This window comes from Megascapheus bottae, chromosome 5, assembly GCF_031878675.1.
Source record: "Megascapheus bottae isolate mThoBot1 chromosome 5, mThoBot2.hap1, whole genome shotgun sequence".
NCBI classification, from domain to species: domain Eukaryota; kingdom Metazoa; phylum Chordata; class Mammalia; order Rodentia; family Geomyidae; genus Megascapheus; species Megascapheus bottae.
The window spans coordinates 39,487,014-39,508,639 of NC_143513.1; the positions used below are offsets into that span (position 1 = coordinate 39,487,014).

The 21,626-nt window shown below is 36.3% G+C and overlaps 1 protein-coding gene across 1 annotated transcript in view; it reads right to left on the reverse strand.

Moving 5' to 3' along the window:
* The window catches only part of Reln (reelin), a 422,671-nt gene that overhangs the window by 237,706 nt on the left and 163,339 nt on the right, over positions 1-21,626 (reverse strand). The window contains exon 4 of the mRNA XM_090332938.1: positions 14,083-14,153. Within this exon, the coding sequence (XP_090189064.1) occupies positions 14,083-14,153 (71 nt within the window). The remainder of the gene's footprint in view (positions 1-14,082; positions 14,154-21,626) is intronic.

The window sequence follows — 21,626 nt, forward strand, 5'->3', positions numbered from 1 at the left end:
AAAAAGCATCATCCTGGACTTCAGAAAACACACAGTCTGATGGCAGAATTAGAATTAAGTATATGACAGTGTCTGGAGAATTCTCTCATGAGGTGGGAGGACAAGGGAGGAATGTTAAATCCTGGCTGACTAGGAGATGAGAGGTATCAAACAATGTCTTCACTGAACACAATTTTTCAGACAAGTAAGACAAGTAAGGAGTACACAGAGGTAAGTAAAGGAGAGAATGGCTCTATGGGCTAACCACAAGTTATGTACAACCAAATGAAAGATTAAGAGTAGGAAACAGAGACATATGGAGATATTGAGAGGACAAGATCATGGAATTGAATGCTAAGGATATTTGGACTTAACCATAAAACTCACCATGATCCTCTAAACATCCATGAGACAAGGATAATGTGTTCAAATACACATTGTAGAAAGATGCACTGAAAATGTGTGGACACATGGGACACTACTCTGTCAGTATTTTGCTTAGAGAAGTTAACTCCAAGAAATGGAAACAAGGGTTTTTTTTTTTTAATTGTTCTGTTTGTGATTCTTTCCTTTTCCCCTTTGGTTTATTCCCTTTTGTCCCTGTTTTTTATTTTGGTACCCTTTTCTTGTATATAAGTTTATCTGATTTGAGGAGAGGGAAAGAGAAGCACAGAAATTGTGACAAATTGTCAACCAATCCAACAGTGATACTCATTAGACACTATGTTGGAAATGAACTACACAACTTATGGGGGAAGGAAGTCAGGAGGGGAAAGGCTGAGAGAGAATGAGAGTGGGGCGGGGCAACACTGTTCAAAAAGAAATATACTCATTATTTCACTTATCTAACTGTAACTCTTCTGTATATCATCTTTACAGCAAGATTTTTTTGACAAAAGATGCACTCTAAATGCACCAGTAGTTCATATCTATAAGGATGGTGAGATCTAAGGATCACAGTTTGAAGCCAGCCTAGGCAAAAAGGTCTATGAAACTCTTATCCCCAATTAACTACCAAAAAGTTCTGTGGGCTAAGTTGTAGCTTTGAGGAACAAAGCTCAGGACCTAGGCCAAACCCCAAACCAGGACAGACAGACAGACAGACAGACAGACACACAGACACACACACACACACACACACACACACAGATGTATCAAATATACATCAGATTTTGGAGACTTAGCATTAAAATTTTTATTTTGCTCATATCACATTGAAATTATTCATATTTTATATAGTGTGCAATAAAATACATTGTCAAATTGACATCACTTCTTTTTTACTTTGTGGAAACTATAAAAATACTTAGTATTACACATACGATTCACATTATCCTTCTACTAGATACTGCTGAACCACAACTGGGAGTGATATCTCCACTGGGCTCAAATGGGGAATTATTGCCACACAAAAGGTAGGAGACTTACAGAAGAAAATAATGTCACTTGGAGACAATGCATATAGGATGGGCCATGTAAAGTCCATGACAGGATAGACATATGTGCTTCATTGTAAGCTCTTATGAGCTGTCCACAGCTGTCTCTCCCTATGGATAATTTTACATGTGCTGCAAACAATGCTATACATTGCCAAATAATCTTGGTAGAAAAAGGTTCCCCATACCTAGAAGAAGAATTCATTTAGGCTCTTTTAAAGCAAACAAAATGAGAAATGATAGTTTGGCTTCATGTTTTTAAATTATATTTGTATTATCTTAAGTAGCTTTAAAAAGGAGTAGCCATCCAACAAATCAGTTTCTAAGTATAATGAATCATTGTTGAGATTACTTCTTTCATCATTCTCCCCATCCCTCCTAACCGATCCCCTCATGGCAATTTTCTGAATGTCATAGAATATTCATTGACTGCATTGTCCCATCCAAAAAAATGCCAAATCCACTGACATCTAAGAATAGGCTTTGTGGGGAGAACTAGTATTTAATTTTCTCAAAGGTTATTCTCTTTAATGGATGTACTTTTCTTTCAACTGACTTAATCTAGAAGGGAACTTTTATGTAATTATATGACTGCAAAATACAATCTGTACTTCTGCAAATGTAAATGATTTAGACCAACACACTGGACAGAAAAAGAGATAGGATGCCTAAAAATGAATTGGGAGGATTATTTTTGAAAAGTTTTTGAGTTGGATAAGCACACGTATATAGATATACGATGACAGATAATTCTTACAAATCCAGGTGTTATATTACAGGAACATATATCCTGAATTATTTTGGAATTCAAAAGCCCTAGGTAGTTTTGCCTCAGGTATCTCTTCATCTAATTTGAAATTCAAATGTATTAAATTTCCAAAGCTAAATATGACAAATTAGACATGGTCTGTGAAGTTAGTATTTAATGAGCTATGAACCTAGACTTTCATCTCCCCAGGAATAATTTCTTTATTACTTTTTGTATTTTATTGCAATAAAGTACCATTTGACCTTCAAGTATGATAATTAAGCTTCCAAAAATGTTATAAATTTAGAGTGAAAATAGTTCTCTCTGTGTTCAGGAACACACTTATGATCAGTATAAAAGATTGCCTAATATTTAAAGACAGCTAAATTACACACAGAAGCAGCAATATTAGCAATTATTTTTCTCTTTCCTCTTCTCATTTCCCACCTCAATTTGATTTGTGTTTTGTAACAGTTTATCATTTTTCATACTCTAAAATAAACTGAACAGGAACAAAACAAAGATCTATCTTCATAACCTGTGATTAGAGAACAGAGAATTTTTTTGGTTTATTCTTGAAGATTTATTCTACTATGAAATGTCAATAATAGTCCCTTGGTGACTAAAGCTTATGACTCATTGTCTCTGTTTTATGCCCACATCTTTTCTGGAAAAGATACCCATACATTTTCTTTAAAAAAATCTATCTTCAATATGAATGATTTCTTAAACTAAAGATTCAAAATACAGAACAATACACTACTTAAATATTTGGTGAGTTTTTACTTTTAAAAATATTTCTGCTTTTGAAGAAATACAGTTAAGGGATAAATAAGAGAGGAAGGTCTGCTATAAGTTGACTGGAAGCCACAGCACACTTGCATTTTTAAGACTATTCAGAGATAGGAAAGATGAAGAGAAATACGAGGAGGAGGAGCATGAAGGATGAAGAGAAATACAAGGAGGAGGAGCTATCTGGAGAAAGAGGCAAGGATGATTGAAAGAGGGCCTTGAAGGCCAGATTACACTGGGGATTTCAGACAGAGTGATAAAACTGGTTTGTGTCTAGAAGCATCTAAATGAATGAGTGGAAGGACTGAACTGAAAATTTAGCAGTAGGTATGGAAAAAGTGGACTGCTCTAAGCAATAACAAGGTTATTCTTAAAACACTGAGTATAGGCATGAAAGACAAAGGAATGAACAAAAAACCGCTATCTATGTTTCAGTCTAATGCCTGGATGACTATGAAGTCACTAACTAGAACTGTAGAACTGTAGGAGGAAGATTCAAGAAAGAGCTAAGTCCAGATTAGAGTATATTAAAGTTCAAGGTACCAAAAAGGGTCCTGAATACAATAAAGAAAGCTATCATTCACAGCAATCATGCCATAATATTATTCAATCCTCATGCCTTCACTGTGTGTCTTCTCAGCAGAGACTACTGTGCCAGGCTTTTGGGAATAAGTGGGATGGCCCATAATAACAGTGTTCTTGCTCTCCCTATTCTAAAGACATGTGAATTGAGTCTCAGACACTTTGCATAGACAGAAAATACAAGAGTGGAAATTAAAAATGAGGAATAGCTACAAACTCCACATCCTCTGCATGACTTTCTGAGTCAACACCAGTGGACAGTGTGAGAGAGATGAACCACAGTTATGCATGATATGGCCAGAGTCAATAAAAGTAGATAAGAAGCTCAAGAACGGAGTCACTATCAGCTCTAAAATACACAGTGTAGAAAATAGAGGAACCCAAAAAGGAACTGAAAAAGAGCAAGGAAGTCAACAGAGGCCTCTGGACTAGCTGGCATTTTAGTACATTAGTGAAGACCATGTAAATGTCAGTTTCCACCATGTGCTGACAGTAGGCCAGATGTCAGGGTTAGAGGTGATGCCCAAGAACATGCAATGCTTTTTCTTTCTACTTTAATTATACTGTCAAGGTGATGTACAGAGGGGTGACAGTTACATATGTAAGGTAATGAGTGCATTTCTTGTCCTACAGTGTTACTCCTTCCCTTATTTTTCTCTCATTTTCTCTCCCTTCTCAATCCCTCCCACCAAGCTGTAAAAGTTATTTCCAACACAGTGTCATGTGAATATGACTGTTGCATTAGTTTAACCTTTGTCCTTTGTCTCACCATTTTTTTTCATGAAGCTGAAGTGTAAAGGAGAAAAATAATCAGAGTACATATTCAAAGGATCTTTAAGAGCAAGATATGAAGCTAAAAAATGAATAAATGAATAGAAAGCAAGGTTGTCAGAGCAAAGGCCCTAGAGAATATGAGTAGAATGTTTTTCCATGAGTTTATGTTTGTCTGTAAATATATTTTGGTCATTCTCTTCTGAGTTTGACCTAGCACATCTATATTATGAGCTATTTAAAAACAGGGTATAATAATGTCTAATATTGCCACACAACTCTTTTGGGTTTGAATATGGTATCACATATGCCCAGTAGGGATAAACTGCATTATGTACTAATAAATACTAATACATTCCAATTCCCAAAATCTTGGTTACAGAACTCTATGCCATATACAAATCTTCATGTGTATTAAAATAAGGTTGTACTAATGCACTGCATGAAATAATATTTCACAAGTCAAAACAAAATTGTGATTTATAATGTTGACAAAAGCTTTGTAATTACATAGATCCAAGCAGTTATATAGATTAAACCCAAGGTGTTCTGGCCTTCAAAATATGGGGGAATGAAGCAGATTACATGGCAGCATGTGTAGAACACAGACTTCTACAGGCATTCAGAAGCTGTCAATGTCAAATTCTTCTCAGGCATAAATCTTCCTCTTTTGACTTTGGACTAGATAAAGCTGTCAAGTAGCAATGTATACAACCTTTCAGACCTGAAAAGAAGGTTGTTTAAATCTATGTTCAATCACCTTGAAATAAGCAGCACCAGTCCAAGGTATACTTTTTCAGGAAATTAAAACTGTAGCCAGACTCACCCACAGCTAGTAAGAAGTGATCCTTTGTCATTCCTCTTAATCTTGCCTGTTTTGAAAATCATTTGGGGATCCTTTTGTGTGCCAAAGCCCCAGGAGGGCTTTAGTCCTTCCCTATTGGTAGTTAGTAAGACCTTGATGCAAGACTAGAGGACTCCTGCTGTTTTCCCTGAGCCTCTCAATCCAGTTCTCTGCAGATGGATGAACAGGAATTGTATCAACTACACTGAAATTCAAGCTACCAAACAGCTCTGGGGAATGAAGGATTAAGTCCTGTTTTATTCCCCAACATCAAGCAAAGCACCAGGTGCATGCTCATGTGTTTGTCCACAGGCAACCTTGGTCCCCAGGGGGAAATAGCCCCCTCACCCAAGGTGGAGCATTCTGTGAAAGTCTGGCCAAGAACATTGCCCTGGGTCCCCAGGAGACCATAAACCAGTTTTATTTTGGTTAAGCCCTATATAAACTTACCCCCAAATCCTGTCCCTAGCACAACCTCCAATCCCACAGGAAGGTTTGTGCCCCTTGCTGTTCCTCAATAAACAATCCTCGCCTGTTGAGGATTGAGTCTGGCCTATTTCTTTTCTATTCTCCTTCATTTTCCTTACAGGGAATACAGATGTCTTTGCACCCAGCTATGTTTTTAACTTATTTGTTTGCCAGTCCTGTGACTTAAACTCAGGGCCTGGGCACTGTCCTTGGACACTTTTTGCTCAAGGCTAGTGCTCTGTCACTTGAGCCACAGCGCCACTTTCAGCTTTTTCTTAGTATATAGTACTGAGGAATCAAATCCAGGGCTTTGTGCATGCTAGCCAAGCACTCTTATCACAGGCTACACTCCTGGCTCATGCTCAGCTATGTGTTAAGACTAGAAAAATGGAACTGAATCATATGAGTTTTTTTTTCCTGTAACAAATGTACATTGGTATGGTAAAACCCACTTTTGAGTATTAGAGAAAAACAAAACTGATTAAATAAAGACACTGTATTTCAAGGTACTGGAAAGATGTTCCATAATATAAGCTATTGAACAACAAGCATATGGCCATGGCAAGTTTTACAGCACTTATCTACACTTTGTACAATAATGAGATATAAAAGGTCTATTTAGCCAGGTTCCAGTGGCCCACGCCTGTAATCCTAGCTACTCAGGAAGCTGAGGTCTGAGGAACAAAAGTCTATAAGACTCATCTCCAATTAACCACAAGAAAGCCAGGAGTGGTGCTGTGGCTCTAAATGGTAGAGTATCTGCCTCTGAAGAGCTTAGTGACAGCATTCAAGTCCTGAGTTCAAGCCCCACAACCAACATAAACAAACAAAAAAATTAAAGTTCCATTTAAACACAACATGGAGGAGGAGGGATATCAGGAGGGGAAAACCTGGGAGGGAATAAAGGAGGAAGTGACACTGTTCAAAAGGAAACGTACTAGTTACCTGATTTATATAACTGTAAACCCCTCTGTATATCATCTTTAAATAGAACTTTTTAAAAATTAGATATATATTCCTAGGGGATATTTGGTAAATTAGCTGTGTCTTCTGGAAACATCAAAACAAGAGCAAAGTATCACTGACCCAATCAAATCCCCATGACCTTACATATACAACCTAATACCAATGAGAAACTAATATTCAGTGTTTTGGACTTCACAATTTCTTAATAATTTTGTGTTCCCAAATGTCATGACCATCCATGCCGAGATGTCTAAAAATGTCTTCATTAATTGGCTTAAAACATAAATTCTAATTTATACTATAAGTTCTCTTTTCAGTACTCTTTTCTATTACTGTGATTTAGAGTCTGAGTATAATCCAAAGATTCATGTGCTAGGAGTGTAGGCCCAGATTAATGTTACTAATGTAACATTAATGTATTAAGAAACCTCATGGAGGGGTGGGGATGAAGGGAGGGAAATGGGAACAAAACACGAGAAGGGGTATCAATATTTGTGAAGAAATACACCTCCCATCTGGTGAATATAATGTAACCTTTCTATTAATTACAATAAAAAAGAAACCTCATGGAAGTTAGGTCACTAGAGACATGCCTTTGAAAGTGCTAAAAAATAATATTTTTTCCCCAATTTTAGTGATCAATCCTGGGCCTCACATACTGTTACTACTTAAAAAGCTCTACTACTGAGTTGCATCCCCCTGCCTTAAGAGAAATGTTTTACTACTGAAAAAGTGAACAACCCTCTACATTTTATGGAGTTGTTTATTAAACTCTTCCTTCCCTTTAGCTCACAATTTAAGTAAACTTTTGCTAATTTAATTGACTTAAAAATTCCAGAGTTTAGGGTCTGAATGAAGTGTCTAGCTTGCTAGATGATCCAAGGCAAGTAGAAAATGCATTCCTGCTTTCTACCACTCAGTGATTTGAGAGTAATGAATACTACCGAATTGCTGAGTCTGGTAGAAAATAGGCAAAGTTTTTGTATTTGTGGTTTTGCACCAGCCACAAGCCTGACCCTCTTTACTTCCCCCCCCCCCCCCGTGACATAAAACATTTGCTTTTAGTTATAGCCAATTCCAGCAACCCAATAACAGTGACTTCCAGCATGGTTTATAAATGGCATGCACCCTTTGGGGCACTTCAGGGCATAACTGCTGTCAGATCGCTAAGTCTGCCATCTGGCCTTGCTAAATAATCAATGTGTGTGTTTGAAAGAGGTTATGCCAAAAAGCTCACAGGACAATAAATATATACATCCACCACTATTCTCACAGCTCCATCCTCCAGCGTGATTTGTACACTTGACTGCACCAGCAGGAGCCAGGATTTGTTCATGTCACCTTCACACTGGACACTCCCATCTTAGCAGGTGAATTTACAAGGGCTCTAAAAACGATGTAGTCTATCTGAGGTTTCCAGGAAATTGGGCAGAAGTAATAATCTGGTCTTTTTTAAATCAAAGTTGCGGTCCTGAAGACTTTTAATGTTTAAATTTTGAAATTTAAGAAGCAACTTAGAGGCTGGGCTTGGTGGTATTTGCCTGCAATTCCAGCTATTCAGGAGGAAGTGTTAGGAGTGTCAAAGGCTGGCCTGGGCAATGTAGTACTAGGAATGTTGTTTAAGTGGTGGAATACTCATCTAGCAAGTGCTAGATCCTACTGCTGCCATTTTCTTCATATAATGGATTGGGCTGTGAGTCCAGTGATTTACATTCAAACCCTTGTCACTTATGAATAGTGTATATTTTGTTCACTTTCTTGTCTTTGCTGGTTTTCTACAGAAGAGGACACTAAAATTCTGTGATCATCATAAATTCAAATAAATTCACCCCTAATCTTTATATATTACATTTATATTAATAATTTTCATAGAACTATTTTATGTGATTTAGAGGCATGATTTTTTTGTTTGTGGCAATAACTTTAGTGAAAGACTGATCTCTCTTAGGTCCATTCAAAACTTTAGTCTATACTAAAAGTTCTTTTGCCTTTTATTTGAGCTTCTCTAACAATGTATACTTCACTTTAAAATCACTTACTAACATTTTGAACAAATCTACAGGTAGTTAAAATGCCTAACTCACTCCTTTGCCCCTTCTTGAGCCTTGCTCCAATATCAGCTTCTCAGAGATTTGCCTCATTTATTGCTCCCATATTTAAAATCCTGGTCTGCTTCTTACTCCTCCACCCAACTGGTATTCTTACCTTCCCTATTTTCAGGTTTTTTTCCTACAGCTTCCAACATAGTATCACATGTACACATGCATTGTAACTCATATTCATTGTCTCTTTTCTCTCTCCTGGAATGTAAGCTACATAATAGTAGATTTCTTTACTCTGCTCAATGACATATCCCAGTACCTAGCCTAAACCAGAGCCAGGTCCCGTGGTGGACATTCAATAATTCTTGGTAAACAGTAAATGCCCAGTAGCTTCTGTTCTGAATTTTTTTTACTGCTACTTTTATATAGCAGTATAAACTCCAATGGGAGCACACAGCCTATCGAACACACACAAGTGTACACACCACCAATAGCAACAACAATCCTTGTATACAGATGAGAAAAGGCTAGCTTCTTGTTTGTACTATGACAGGTCAGTAGAACTCAGCTGTTGTGTTTACAACTACTTAGGACATCAGAATTCAAGGCAGAGTTGTGAATGTTCCTGAATCTGGTCCAACAACCAGGAACACTAAAGGGGTTCTTTAGCATTTATGTGAACATTTGTGAACAATCTGTGACTAATTCTAGCATATATATGCATCGGAACATTGCTTCTAGTGTTCATGACAAACAGTCAAGGAAAAGGTTTTTTTTTTTTTTTTCAGGAAGGGCAATACTATTCAACTTTAAAATATTTAACTCAATTATATAACATGTACTGAGTGCATCCTTCAGTCTAAGTATTATCATATATTAAGGGATTATGAAAAATCTGGCCAGAATTCTTTCCATAAAGCTCTCCGGCAGGGGAAACAAGTCTTTGAACACATAATTATGATACAGTGCAGACAGGCCATGTCAAGAGTCAGGGAGGATGTGGGCTGGGGAAGGACCTCAGTGGTAGTGTTATGTGTGCCAGGGCCTAGGCTCCATCCTCAGCTCCACAGGAGAAGTCACCCAAGCTCTGGCACAGTGGAAGAGAGGGGTCAGGGGAGTCACAATTTAGGATTTCACTTTGGTTCTGGAGAAGCGATTTATTCCACCTGCCCAGCAAAATTGCCCACCGTTCTTCAAATGTAGAACCCAAAGTCAGGCACATGGTAGTAGTTCAGACAGGTAACTCCAGTTTCCAGGGAGGCAGAGATGAGTAGATCACAATTTGAGACAGATCATACCAGGCAAAAGGGTAGAGAGGCCCTATCTCAAAAGCAAGTGAGGTTTGGTGGTACATGTTTACAATCCCATCTATGCAGGAATACAGAGAGGAGGATAATAATGATATTCTAGCCCCCACTTATAGCAAAATTGCACCCGAAATACAAACTAAAATAAAAAGGGCCTGACTCAAGTAATAGAGTATGTGTCTAGAAAATTAGAAGTCCTGAGTTGTCTCCAATATGAAAATAAAAAGAGCAGAGCACCTTTATAACCCAAATCACACACTTACTGTAAGATTTAGAAAATTCTAATGAAGTTGAGAGGGAAAATGGAGCATTCACATTCCTACCACGAGTCCGTTTATGTTCTTTCATACCAGATAATCTTGCTTAATTAATGGCTCCAGCAAGATCTGTTCCTTTTATGATTTCCTGGGCCTAGCCCCTGTGCCAGCACACTCTGTGCCAGCCTCTGGGCAATGTAAGGTCATATAGGTGCTGAGATATACTCACTTGTCTATCATTCTAAAGCCCTTATAATGCCTCAAGTCCGAAAGTAAATGACCTGCTCCCTGGCTTTCTCTCTTTGGCCTCAAGAAAAGTAGCCCCCTGATATCCAGCAGATGGTCTGGCTCCCAGCCGAGCCTTAATGTACTCCTGCCAAAGAAAACCAATCTCACTGAATATCAGGCTCAGACAAGGCCACTGTACAACCAGGATGGATAGAGACCAAAGCAAGGCCATTTCATAATGGTGTCTGAACAAAGACACAATTTTAACATTGTCAAAGTCACAATGTATCAAGCATCCTCCTCCCCCAGCTAATAGGAAAAGATGATACCTAACAGGTCGGAAAACATGATGAGGCCAGAACAAAAAGAGACAAAAGGTTACTCCAGTTGTATAGGATTCAAATAACAATAAATGATTGGCAGAGTGAGCTTCATTCAGGGGAGTTTTCAGATAGAAATAAGAAAGTGACAAGAAATGAGATGGAAGATGCAAAGCTAAGTAAGACAGTGAAGGCTTTTTCCTTGTATGTGTGATAAGCAACAGAGATTCTACTCTGAGTCCAAACTATTGTTTCTGATTGAAGCTTGGAAGATTTTAGGTGGAGAAACAATACATATATATTTCCATTTTAGAAAGCTCATTATTACAGCTCTGTATAGGGGCTAAGAATAGAGAAAGAAGTGGAGAAATCAGGGAGAATGCTACTAAGAAATTTCCAACTAAGATGATGTAGCCTGATCCAAGCTGGAGCTTCAGTGGAATTTTCTCTTCTTTAATTGTTTTTTTTCCCCTTAATTTCTATTTTGGCAGTACTGGAAACTAAACTCAGGGATCTCATAGTTGCTATGCTCTCCTATTTGAGCAATGAGCCATGGCCCAAATGCTTTTTTGTTTCTTTTTATTGTTTAAATTTATTTAGTTTGTGTTTGCTTTTTAGAGGGACTCTAGAATTTTGTCTACCTCTCCCCACCCCACAGTAGGTTAGATTGTAGGCATATAATTCTATACCATGTTAGGCTTGTTTTTTGTTGTTGTTTTGTTGGTCCTGAGGCTTGAAATTTGGGCCTACGCATGGTTCCTGAGCTCTTTTTGCTCTAGGCTAGTGCTCTGCCACTTGAGCCACAGCACTATGTCCAGCCTTTGCTGAGTATTTTATTGGAGATAAGAGTCTCACAGACTTTTCTTGCCCAGGCTGATTGATCCTCGGATGTAACTAGGAGTACATTCTTTTGTTTGGGCTAGCTTAGAACTGCTATCCTCTTATTTCTCCTCTTAATTTTGTTTTCCATTGCCCTTTTTCTTAAACTACTGAGACCTTTCAAAACAGCACCCTAGGAGTCATTTCCCAAGACCACAAGGCAAATGTAGCTACTTCTGTGATCTGTGGGTCTCCCATCTCCATCATAGCCTGATTTCCTCAGGAATAGAAAATGGGTCTTCCACTTCCATGCCCATATTCGGCACTGTGAGATAAAGTAGAAGTTTTATACATGCTAGATATGTACAGAATGAAGTCTTTTGATGAAGTTCTCCTGAGAAAAGAAGTCAAGGCCCCAACTACTTAAGGCTTCACTTGTGTATTTTTCAAGTTGCTTCCCTTTTTCAATGTTCAGCCAATAACAAAATTTTATAATAATAGCTGTTCCCAAGCTATTTGTTTTGTTTGAATGGTTTAATTAGAATCAATAAATCTATTGAATATTGAAAGGCACTATTCTCAGGTATATACTTATAGCCATTTTCTCTCTAATAAATACATTAGATGTTTCTCATCTCAGGCTTAGAAAATCATTTACATATTAAAATCATCTTATTTTCTTTGATAAAATATTAATGCTTTAATTCAAAGTAGAGAGGGCCAAAAAAAAGATAGATTATAGAACCAATCATTTTCCTTATTAGTTCCAGACAGCGGGAAGCATCTTTCTTGTTAGTGTTCTTTTTAACCTTATCTTGGTTAAACTCATCTAATTTCAGTGGATTTGGTTGGTACTGTTGAAGAACTCAGTATTTTCATTTTGTTCCCAGGATGTACAGCATTTTTAATAAAATCCATCTCTATTGTCATGTAAATCAAATTCATGTGTAATACTATAAGACAATTTTTCTCACTCATAGAAGCTTTTTTCATATTGAGTTTTCTTGGGGTTTTAATTTTATTTTAAATAACTCAAACCCAAGAAAATTCATATATAATAGGAAAGACTAGAAAATTTAAAGGCTTAAACAAAACTAGGTTTTAGGTAATAACAAATGTTCATTTTAAATACTTTTTCCTGACATTATTCATTTTTAAGGATATTCATGTTCACTACTATACAGTGCTGTGAACATTTTTATCATCTGGGAAAAGATTTACATTTGATAGACTTATGTATTTCAAATATTTGCATTCTCAAGGTCACATGGCAGAATGCTTGCCCAGGATATGCGAAATCTAGAGCTCAAATCCCAACATCAGAGTCACAGAATAAATGCCTATATATACAATAAGTTTGAAGAATATGTGTGAAATATAAAGATTTTTTTATTCAAGAATTATATAAGTAAACAATCAAATATCATGTTATTTAGGTAAAATCGTATTTATTATTTCTATCTTTATAAATATGTGGACATATAAACAACTGAAAATATATGGTATTTTAGGCTTCTCTCAAATGTAAGTTTCCTTATTTTTGCTAAGCTTATTACTTTTGTTAGCAGCAAGACAGTTAATGGAATTCAATAATGTAATTCTTAACAAATCCCCCAAAATATATAAACAAAAAAATGATCTTCTGTCTACAATGAGCTGAGAAATGGGTACAATTAAAGAACTTAAACCATATTCCTTATCTATATACTTAATCAAAAATTTTAGAAATTTCTTCAATCTGCCATCAATGTTGGAGCAGTAATTCTACTCCAGGTAGTATGGCAGCTCTGAAAATCACTAAGGCATGGCCCCTGTATCTTGGACACTTGGGCTCAGGGAAGCATCTGCCATTTTTCAGAGGCTGATTGCTTTACAATGGAGGCACAAAGGTGGTGAAAGCTCAGTGGATAAGAAGAACAAATCTGCAGCGTGACACAGATCCCAGATCCCAAATTTCCCCAGTGGCATGTGCACATGTGCACACATGTAGGAGTCTATGTACAACACTGTCCCAAAGTAGAAGTCACTTAATATCTTTGGAGTCCTTGTCATACATACTGTATTATATATATTTAATCTAATGTGAATATAATATCCACAGACTTTAAACTAATAGTTTAAAATATTAGTTGAAGCAATGTCACAGATCTGACTTAAAAATAATCATCAGAAGCATTCAAGTTGGGAAGACATTTACTTATATGTGATAAGTAAAGCATAATACATGCTTGTAGTGTTTCAGTACTATTTCGGTACAACTACAATAGATTCAACAGAAAAATTACAAAATTGAAGTATATTTTCTGATGATTTGCTTAGCTCACATTGAGTATATTTTCTTATGATTTAGTTTGCTCACAGAAGCCTGTAGATCTTTTAGCAAATAAATATTAGGTATATGAAATGGTCAAAATTCCTCTTTTCAAACATTATGATTAAATATTAGTAATGAAATGCTTACTTAAGATCTTCTACAAACAGTTTGGACATAATCAACATAAAGAAGTGAAACTGGACTCTTACCTCCTTGTTCACACAATTGCTGGGCTAATGCATCTTTGAAAATAACCTGGCCTCGATGTGTTGCTGTAGCCCTGGAAATAAAAAAGGAAATACATAGATCAAATATTTCAGTATGTTTGATATTAGTGTCTTTTAGAAATAAGAGTTAAATTTAAAATTATTCTTAAACTTTAATTTGTAGATATGACTTTTTAGATATGTATTATTAAGTAGTTATACAAAGAAGCTTCAATTGAGTACAACTGTATCTTGATCAATGTTACTCCTTCCACTTCTTTCCTCATCCCACCCCTACCATCAGTTTACTCTGTAGTTATGATTTTGTTTTCAAGATTGCATTTCATTGTACTCATAACCTGACAAATTAAATTAAAATCCCTAAGTAGGATGTAGGTTCTTCAAAGGCTAAACTTAGAGCTTCCCTATGATGAAGCAATTCCACTTCTGGGCATTTATCCAACTGACCACAAACAAGGCCACAGCCATGTTCATTGCAGCTTTGTTTACCACAGCCAAGATATGGAATCAACACAGATGCCCCTCAGTGTATGAATGAATCAAGAAAATTTGCTCTATATACACAATGGAATTCTACCAATCCATCAGAAAGAATGACACTGTACCATTCATGAGGAAATGGAAAGACTTAGAAAAAATTATAGTAAGCACAGTAAGCCAGACTCAAGAAACATAGGCTACATGGTTTCCCTCATTTATGGTACTAGAATGTGCCTATAAATCTACAACTAAACACACTGGATGGCAAAAGACAAAAAATACACTGGGTCATGATAATTATACAGGTCTCTAGACATTCATACACAGTGAGACCAAAGGAGGATATTTTTAGGAGAGGATCTGAAAGACTCAATAGTTATGTGCATATGATCAAGAAATGGAAACAAGATTTTTCTTCCTGTTGCTACTTTTGTTTCCTCTATCTTTTACCTGCTTGGGGGGAAAAGGGGGGCAAACAGAAAGGGTGGACAAAGAGTGAACGAATGGAGCAGTTATACTCACTGGACAATTGCAGGGGGAGTGGAAATTGGGAGAAAATGGGGGAAGGGTGACACTGTTCAAAACAAATGTACTCATTACTTGAACTATGTAACTGAAACTTCTCCATACATTGCTTTTAATATATATACATATATAAAGAATAAATTAAAATCCCCATACCTCTTGAATGTACTGTTTATAGTTTTCTTTTTTTCCCCTTGGGTTTATTCTCTGTTGTCACTGTTTTTTACTTCTATACCCTTTGTCTTATTTGTAATTTTGTCTAATTTGGGGAAGAAAAAAGGAATCAAAAATTGAGGGACAAAGGGTGAGCCAGTTCAATTGTGACACTCACTAGACACTTCGTTAGAAAATTAACTTTACAATGTGTGGGAGAGGAAGGTCTGAAGGAGAAAAAGTGGAAGGGTAAGTAATACTGTTTAAAGAAATTTACTCATTACCTGGTTTATATAAATATAACCCTCTGTATATCACCCTTACAATAAATTTGAATAAAAATATTTAAAATAATACAAAAATAAATGGATGAATTTAAATAGTAATATAAATGAAGGCTAAAATCAGTGCAACTGGCTTGATCATTATTTCTTCCCAGGAAATGTTGATATAAAATGTTTTGTAAAGTAATGACACTAATACTTGCGATAGATATGCTTAAGTACATTCCCTCTCTGAAATCAAGTCAACATAGCCCAAGAGAGGTGAGACAAAGTATTTTCCAATAAGAGAATGAAGGCTATTTAGAGCTTTCATAATAACAAAATCTGTCAGAATAAAATACAATGCCCCCCATCCACTGAATGGAATTCACCATTTGAAGGAGATATGAATCTTTTACCTGCTCTAATCAGAGCTGGGCACATTGACTGCTGGGGAAAAGAAAACACTATCTTTGCAGCAGATTGTTATTTCATAGCTATAATGGAAATGTCTTATTAAAGATGGAAAAACTTATCCTTTATCCTTTATTTAAAAAGGTGTTTTCAAAAGAATTCTTCTTCTTGGCCGGGAGTTTGGCCTAGTGGTTAAAGTGCTTGCCTAGCATGCATGAAGACCCAGGTTCGATTCCTTGGTACCACATACATAGAAAAAAGCTGGAAGTGGTGCTGAGGCTCAAGTGGTAGAGCTCTAGCCTTGAGAAAGTCCAAGGACAGTGCTCAGGCCCTGAGCTCAAGCCCAGGACTGGCCAAAAAAAAAAAAAAAAAAAAAAAAAAAAGAATTCTTCTTGTGAAAAAATGTACTACTGATATGAATTTAGAACAGAAAAGAAAACATGTTTTAAGAAATTTTTTCAAAAACAGCTCATACAAAATGTCTTTACTATCTAGAAATGTATTAACAATTAACTTTATTTGTTGTCAAAAATCACCATAAAGAAAGAAAATAATTGGATTCAATCATCATCTACTGCAAATAGATCATGTACAATCCACTGGTTTTGCTCTGGACAGGTCAAAGTTTGACTCTGCATATCTCTTCTACAGAGCACCCTTTGCTCAACTCTTCATCACTTGCTCTGTTCACAAGAATCTTTTGGCTTCCAACATTCCCCACTCTGGTCCTCATGCGTATGTATTGCTGCACACCTCTTGTTTTCCATCCTTTGTGTCACCTGATAAACTAATCCATGCTGAAATGTTAACAAGCAAGGATTCTTTATTTTTGCCAGTCCTGAGGCTTGAACTCTGAGCCTGAGCAATGTCCTTGGACACATTTGCTCAAGGCTAGTGCTCTGTCACTTGAGCCACAGCACCACTTCTGGCTTTTTCTGTGTATGTGGTACCAAGGAATCAAACCCAGGGCTTCGTGTATGCTAGGTGAGCACTTCACCACTAGTCCAAACTTCTGACCCCAACAAACAAGGATTCTTTAAGCTAATATATTTAAGCAGTAAAACTACTTTAGCTAACACATGCACACACCCCCATATACACATAGGAATAATATTTAAATGGAAATACAATTAGAAAAAGATCATTTTAGAGTAACCTTCAATTCATAGCATATGTGACACTTAGTAAGTGGTGTCAAGACTTTGTAATTGCTTATTAATCCTTACAAAAATTATATGAAATCAGATGCTACAATTTACTCTGCATAGTTTTATTTATTTATAGAATTTCCTTTGCTTTCAGAAAGTTTGGCCAATCCAAGTCATAAACTTCTACAGTCAGTATCACTATAGGTGGTCTGACTACAAGGAACACAGTGAATTTATTTACCCAAATACATTTTTCAGACAATTAAGCCAAGTGCTTCTGTAATTACGTATACTTATAATAGCAACACTGCAATGATATGTGTAGCTTTAATTTGGCATTTGCTTTGGAAAAGGACATCTTTTCAGAAATTGCTTAACCAACAAAATAAAACTTCCAACTGTATATAGAGTTTTTAAATTATCTGTTCTATTTATCTTCTGATAGTCTGCATATCATATTTTTATCACAATGTTTCTTGTCCACAAATTTATCTAGTATTATACTCCTCTGTTCTTATCTCAGTTTCAAATATATTAAAACATTGTAGTCAGTACCTGGTATCTTGTGTTTAGTCCCCACTGTTTTCCTACTACTTTGTTTTTTTCAGATTTATATTTCTTGCTATCATCTGTAACTTTACTTCTTTCATTTTGGCTCAATGCACAAATTTCATGATTTCCTGAAGAAGTATAAGTTTTATTGCAATGAAAAGCTCCAGGTTCCTTCAGTCAAAATTTCTTTAGCAATGGTACTTGTTTTCAATCAGATAAGGAATTCCACCATAGAAAACAGGCACCCTAGCTTTTTTGTGTGGGTGTGTGTATGTTCCAGTCCTGGGTCTTGAACCCTGGGCTTAGGTGCTGTCCCTGCACATTCTTTACAATGAGTGTAGGAACCACATGATATCATCTTAGGAGTTACGAGAAGGAGTGGTAGGGAGTGCTCCAGGTACCAAACCAATTCACACAGAACCTAGGCTTTGCATGTTCTATTTATTTTTGTTTGAAAAGGACTCAGCAATGAAAAACTGAGGAGTACCGTACGCCATGTTCTCAACGCAATCATCTCAAGTGTTTTACTTGGGAAAAGCAAAAGTAAGGAGCAGCAATAATAACACTGTGGTTATTATAGTATTTACTTTTAATTAAATTGTAATCTTTTAAGCAATGTTTTTGAGTTCTACAGGAATCATCTCAGAGATACCAACAATAGCACTGAGGTAGGTACTATTAATTCAGTTTCCTAGAACGTAGACCTATTGATGATTTACTAATGTCATAATTAGCAATAAAGTCGAAATTCAAATCTAGCAGTCTGAATGTTGAATCCTGCTTTAAGTATTACATCCAATTTTTACTAGGCTTGGTTCAAAGATTGATGGTAGTTTTCAATCTCTTTAGAGTGGGAGAGACCTGCTTTTAGGGCCTGTTTTTCTTTCTTTTTATTTATTTATTTTTTCTATTGTCGGGATAATGTATAGAGGGGTTACAGTTACATTCATCAGTTAGTAGGTTCATTACTTCTCACACATTGATGATACCCCTTCTCATGTTTTTGTTCCTATTTCCCTCTCCCCGTCCCCTCCCAATCATCTGTTGTCTCCCCTTCTATTTCCTATGTCAAATAAACAAATAAATGTATATACAATATATCAGGTAACTGCTTTTTTTTTTTTTGCCAGTGCTGGGCTTGAGCTCAGGGCCTGAGCCCTGTCCTTGGACTTTCTACAGCTCTACCAATTGAGCCTCAGCATCACTTCCGTCTTTTTTCTATGCATGTTGTACCGAGGAATCGAACCCGGGTCTTCATATATGCTAGGCAAGCATTCTGCCACTAGGCCAAACTCCCAGCCCCAGGTAAATGCTTTTTAAAGTCCTGTTTTCTCAAGCTTATGCTCTCTGGTCCAAGCCTTCAGGCTATAGCTCTTTGACTTAACCTTTTGGAAAGATGAGCTTCATATTTGTTTCTCATTTGAACCTAGGTCACACAGCCAGTAACTTCTTAGGAATGGTCTTTAAAAGTATGGTCTCTTGATCTTGTCTTCATTTGCTCTGTGAGTCCCTCAGCTTCTAATCAGTGCACTGCTGTGCTGTCACATTTCCCTCAACAGTTCCCTACCTTCTCAACTCTCTTTTCTACCCAGCACAAGAGCACTTGGTGCTATTAGCAGCCAAACCACTGTAGGATGGTTTGTTCAGAGATTGATCTATGTTGAGAGATTATCACATGTATTGCTTTCTTTACAAACCTTTAAATTCCTCAGAGACATTTTACTATAAATGTGCCCTGTCACGTGGTAGATCCATTGGTGATCAATAAGCTTGCATATTAGCATCTCATCTTGCAGAGAGGAATGAGACGTCCAGGTGACCAGCAAAAACAAGCCTACTTGGTGTGTGTTTGTGTGATGTCAATGATGCCATGCCTACTCTAAACGCATTCAGAGCTAAGAAATAATTCATGGTGATTTATCTGCATAATTATAGCATTGGTTTCTACAGTAATACGTGTATTACAATACATATGAACTATTATATCTATTTTGATATACTGAAAACTACTAAAAGTATAGTAACTGAAAATTTAAAAACTCTAGAGTCAAGACCTCCAATTATTAACCTATATTTTTCTTTTATGAATACATATGGCATATGATGACAAGTCTTATTCATTTTCATAATTATTATGTTACATAACTTTCAGCTCTCTTTTTGAGGAAAGTCTACCAGGTCTCTAATGCTGATAATTATCGTGCTTGTACTAGTTGCCCTTAATTTTCTGTAATTAAAAATAATTTTTTCTGAAGAGTTCAGGAAAAACACTCATTGTTCACTCTTCTGGGGAGAAGACTCAATTTCTCAAATAAGTTTGTAATAAGTACTTACATTCTGGGAAGACACATAGATCTCAAAATAAGCCTACTAACAAGAGCCTCTATTAAGTAAGTAATTATAAAATCACTTTGGGCAGCTGTAATCTACCATTAGAAAAAGCTGCCTAAATTCCCCAATGAAAGTTCATTAGGATTGCCATATCTAGCTCTTAAAATAACCTTGGTTATTATGATTTTAAAAGACCATGTGATATTCTCAACTAAATCCCTAGTAAAATGGTCTGCCCAAAGCATTTATAAATTATATATATATATATATATATAATTGTGCTGTGGAATAAGACTAACGCCTAGTCTACCATGAGGAAGACCAGCATTTTCATGTTGTTTTATAATTCTACCTCCTATTCCTAAATCATAGCATTTTTCCTTGGTCAAATGTACAAATATTTTCTGTCACCCAAAAGAACCAATTTTATAATTAATGGGTATTTTCTGGTGACCATCTTTAAAGGTGACCAAATATATGACTTAGCTCTGTTTCCGATTAAGGTATAACTTTATTAGAAAGATAAAGAATACATGGATCAAATAATTTAAGTAGGGAAAATAAATGAATGATTACTAGCACCTTCCAAATAAATCAGCAAAGTCAACTACTGAACTACTGAATCTACATTCATCTGGCATAGTTTATGTTCCTTACCTAGTATAGGCTGAGCATCCCTAATCTAAAACCAAAAATAAAGAATGCTCCAAAGTATGAAATTTTTTGAGCACTAACTTGATAGTACAAATAGAAAAGTCCACTCCTGACCTTATGCAACAGGTAAAATGCACTAAAAAAAATTGTACAAATTTCCTTATAGTTATATGCATAAGAAATACACTACATTTGTGTCTAGATGGGGGTCTCATGATATGGATGTAAATATTCCAGTATCTGAAATTCAAAACACTTCTGGTTTCAAGCATTTCAGAAAGGGATCCTCAAACTTTTTATGTTTATATACAGAAGCAGCCTGAACTATTTTCAGGACAGAGTGCAACTAAATGATAATATGAATCAAGGTAAGATTTGCTATCAGATTTATTTGAGAAATCAATTACCAGTACAATAAAAAGTGAGAATTAGCCGGGCACATTGGCTCATGCCTGTAATCCTACCTACTCAAGAGGCTAAATCTAAGGATCATGGTTCAATGTGAACCCAGGCACAAAAGACCATGTAACTCTTATCTTCAATTAACCACTAGAAAACGGGAAGTGGTGCTATGGTTCTAAGAGTAGGGCAGCTGCTGTGGGCTGTAGAGCTCAAGGACAACGCCCAGGCCCAGAGGTAAGGCAGTAGTCTTGAGCTGAAGAGCTCAGGGACGGCACACAGGACCAGAGTCCAAGCCCCACTACCAACAAAAAAACAACAACAACAATAAAAAAAAAAATAAAAACCCTGGGAATTTATCATTATGATGTATTTTGATTATTTACAGTCTTCCAGAGTATGCTTTAAACAACTGCATTGTAAAAGTGACTTCCAAACTTAAAAAAGTAATATGATTGGGAGGGGGTGGAGGGAGCGAAAGAGGGACAAAAACATGAAAAGGGGTATCAATGTTCCAGAAGTAATATACTTGATAGCTGATGAATGTAACTGTAACTCCTTGATATATTTTCCTACCACCTTATAAATTCATCAATGTTCTTTGGAA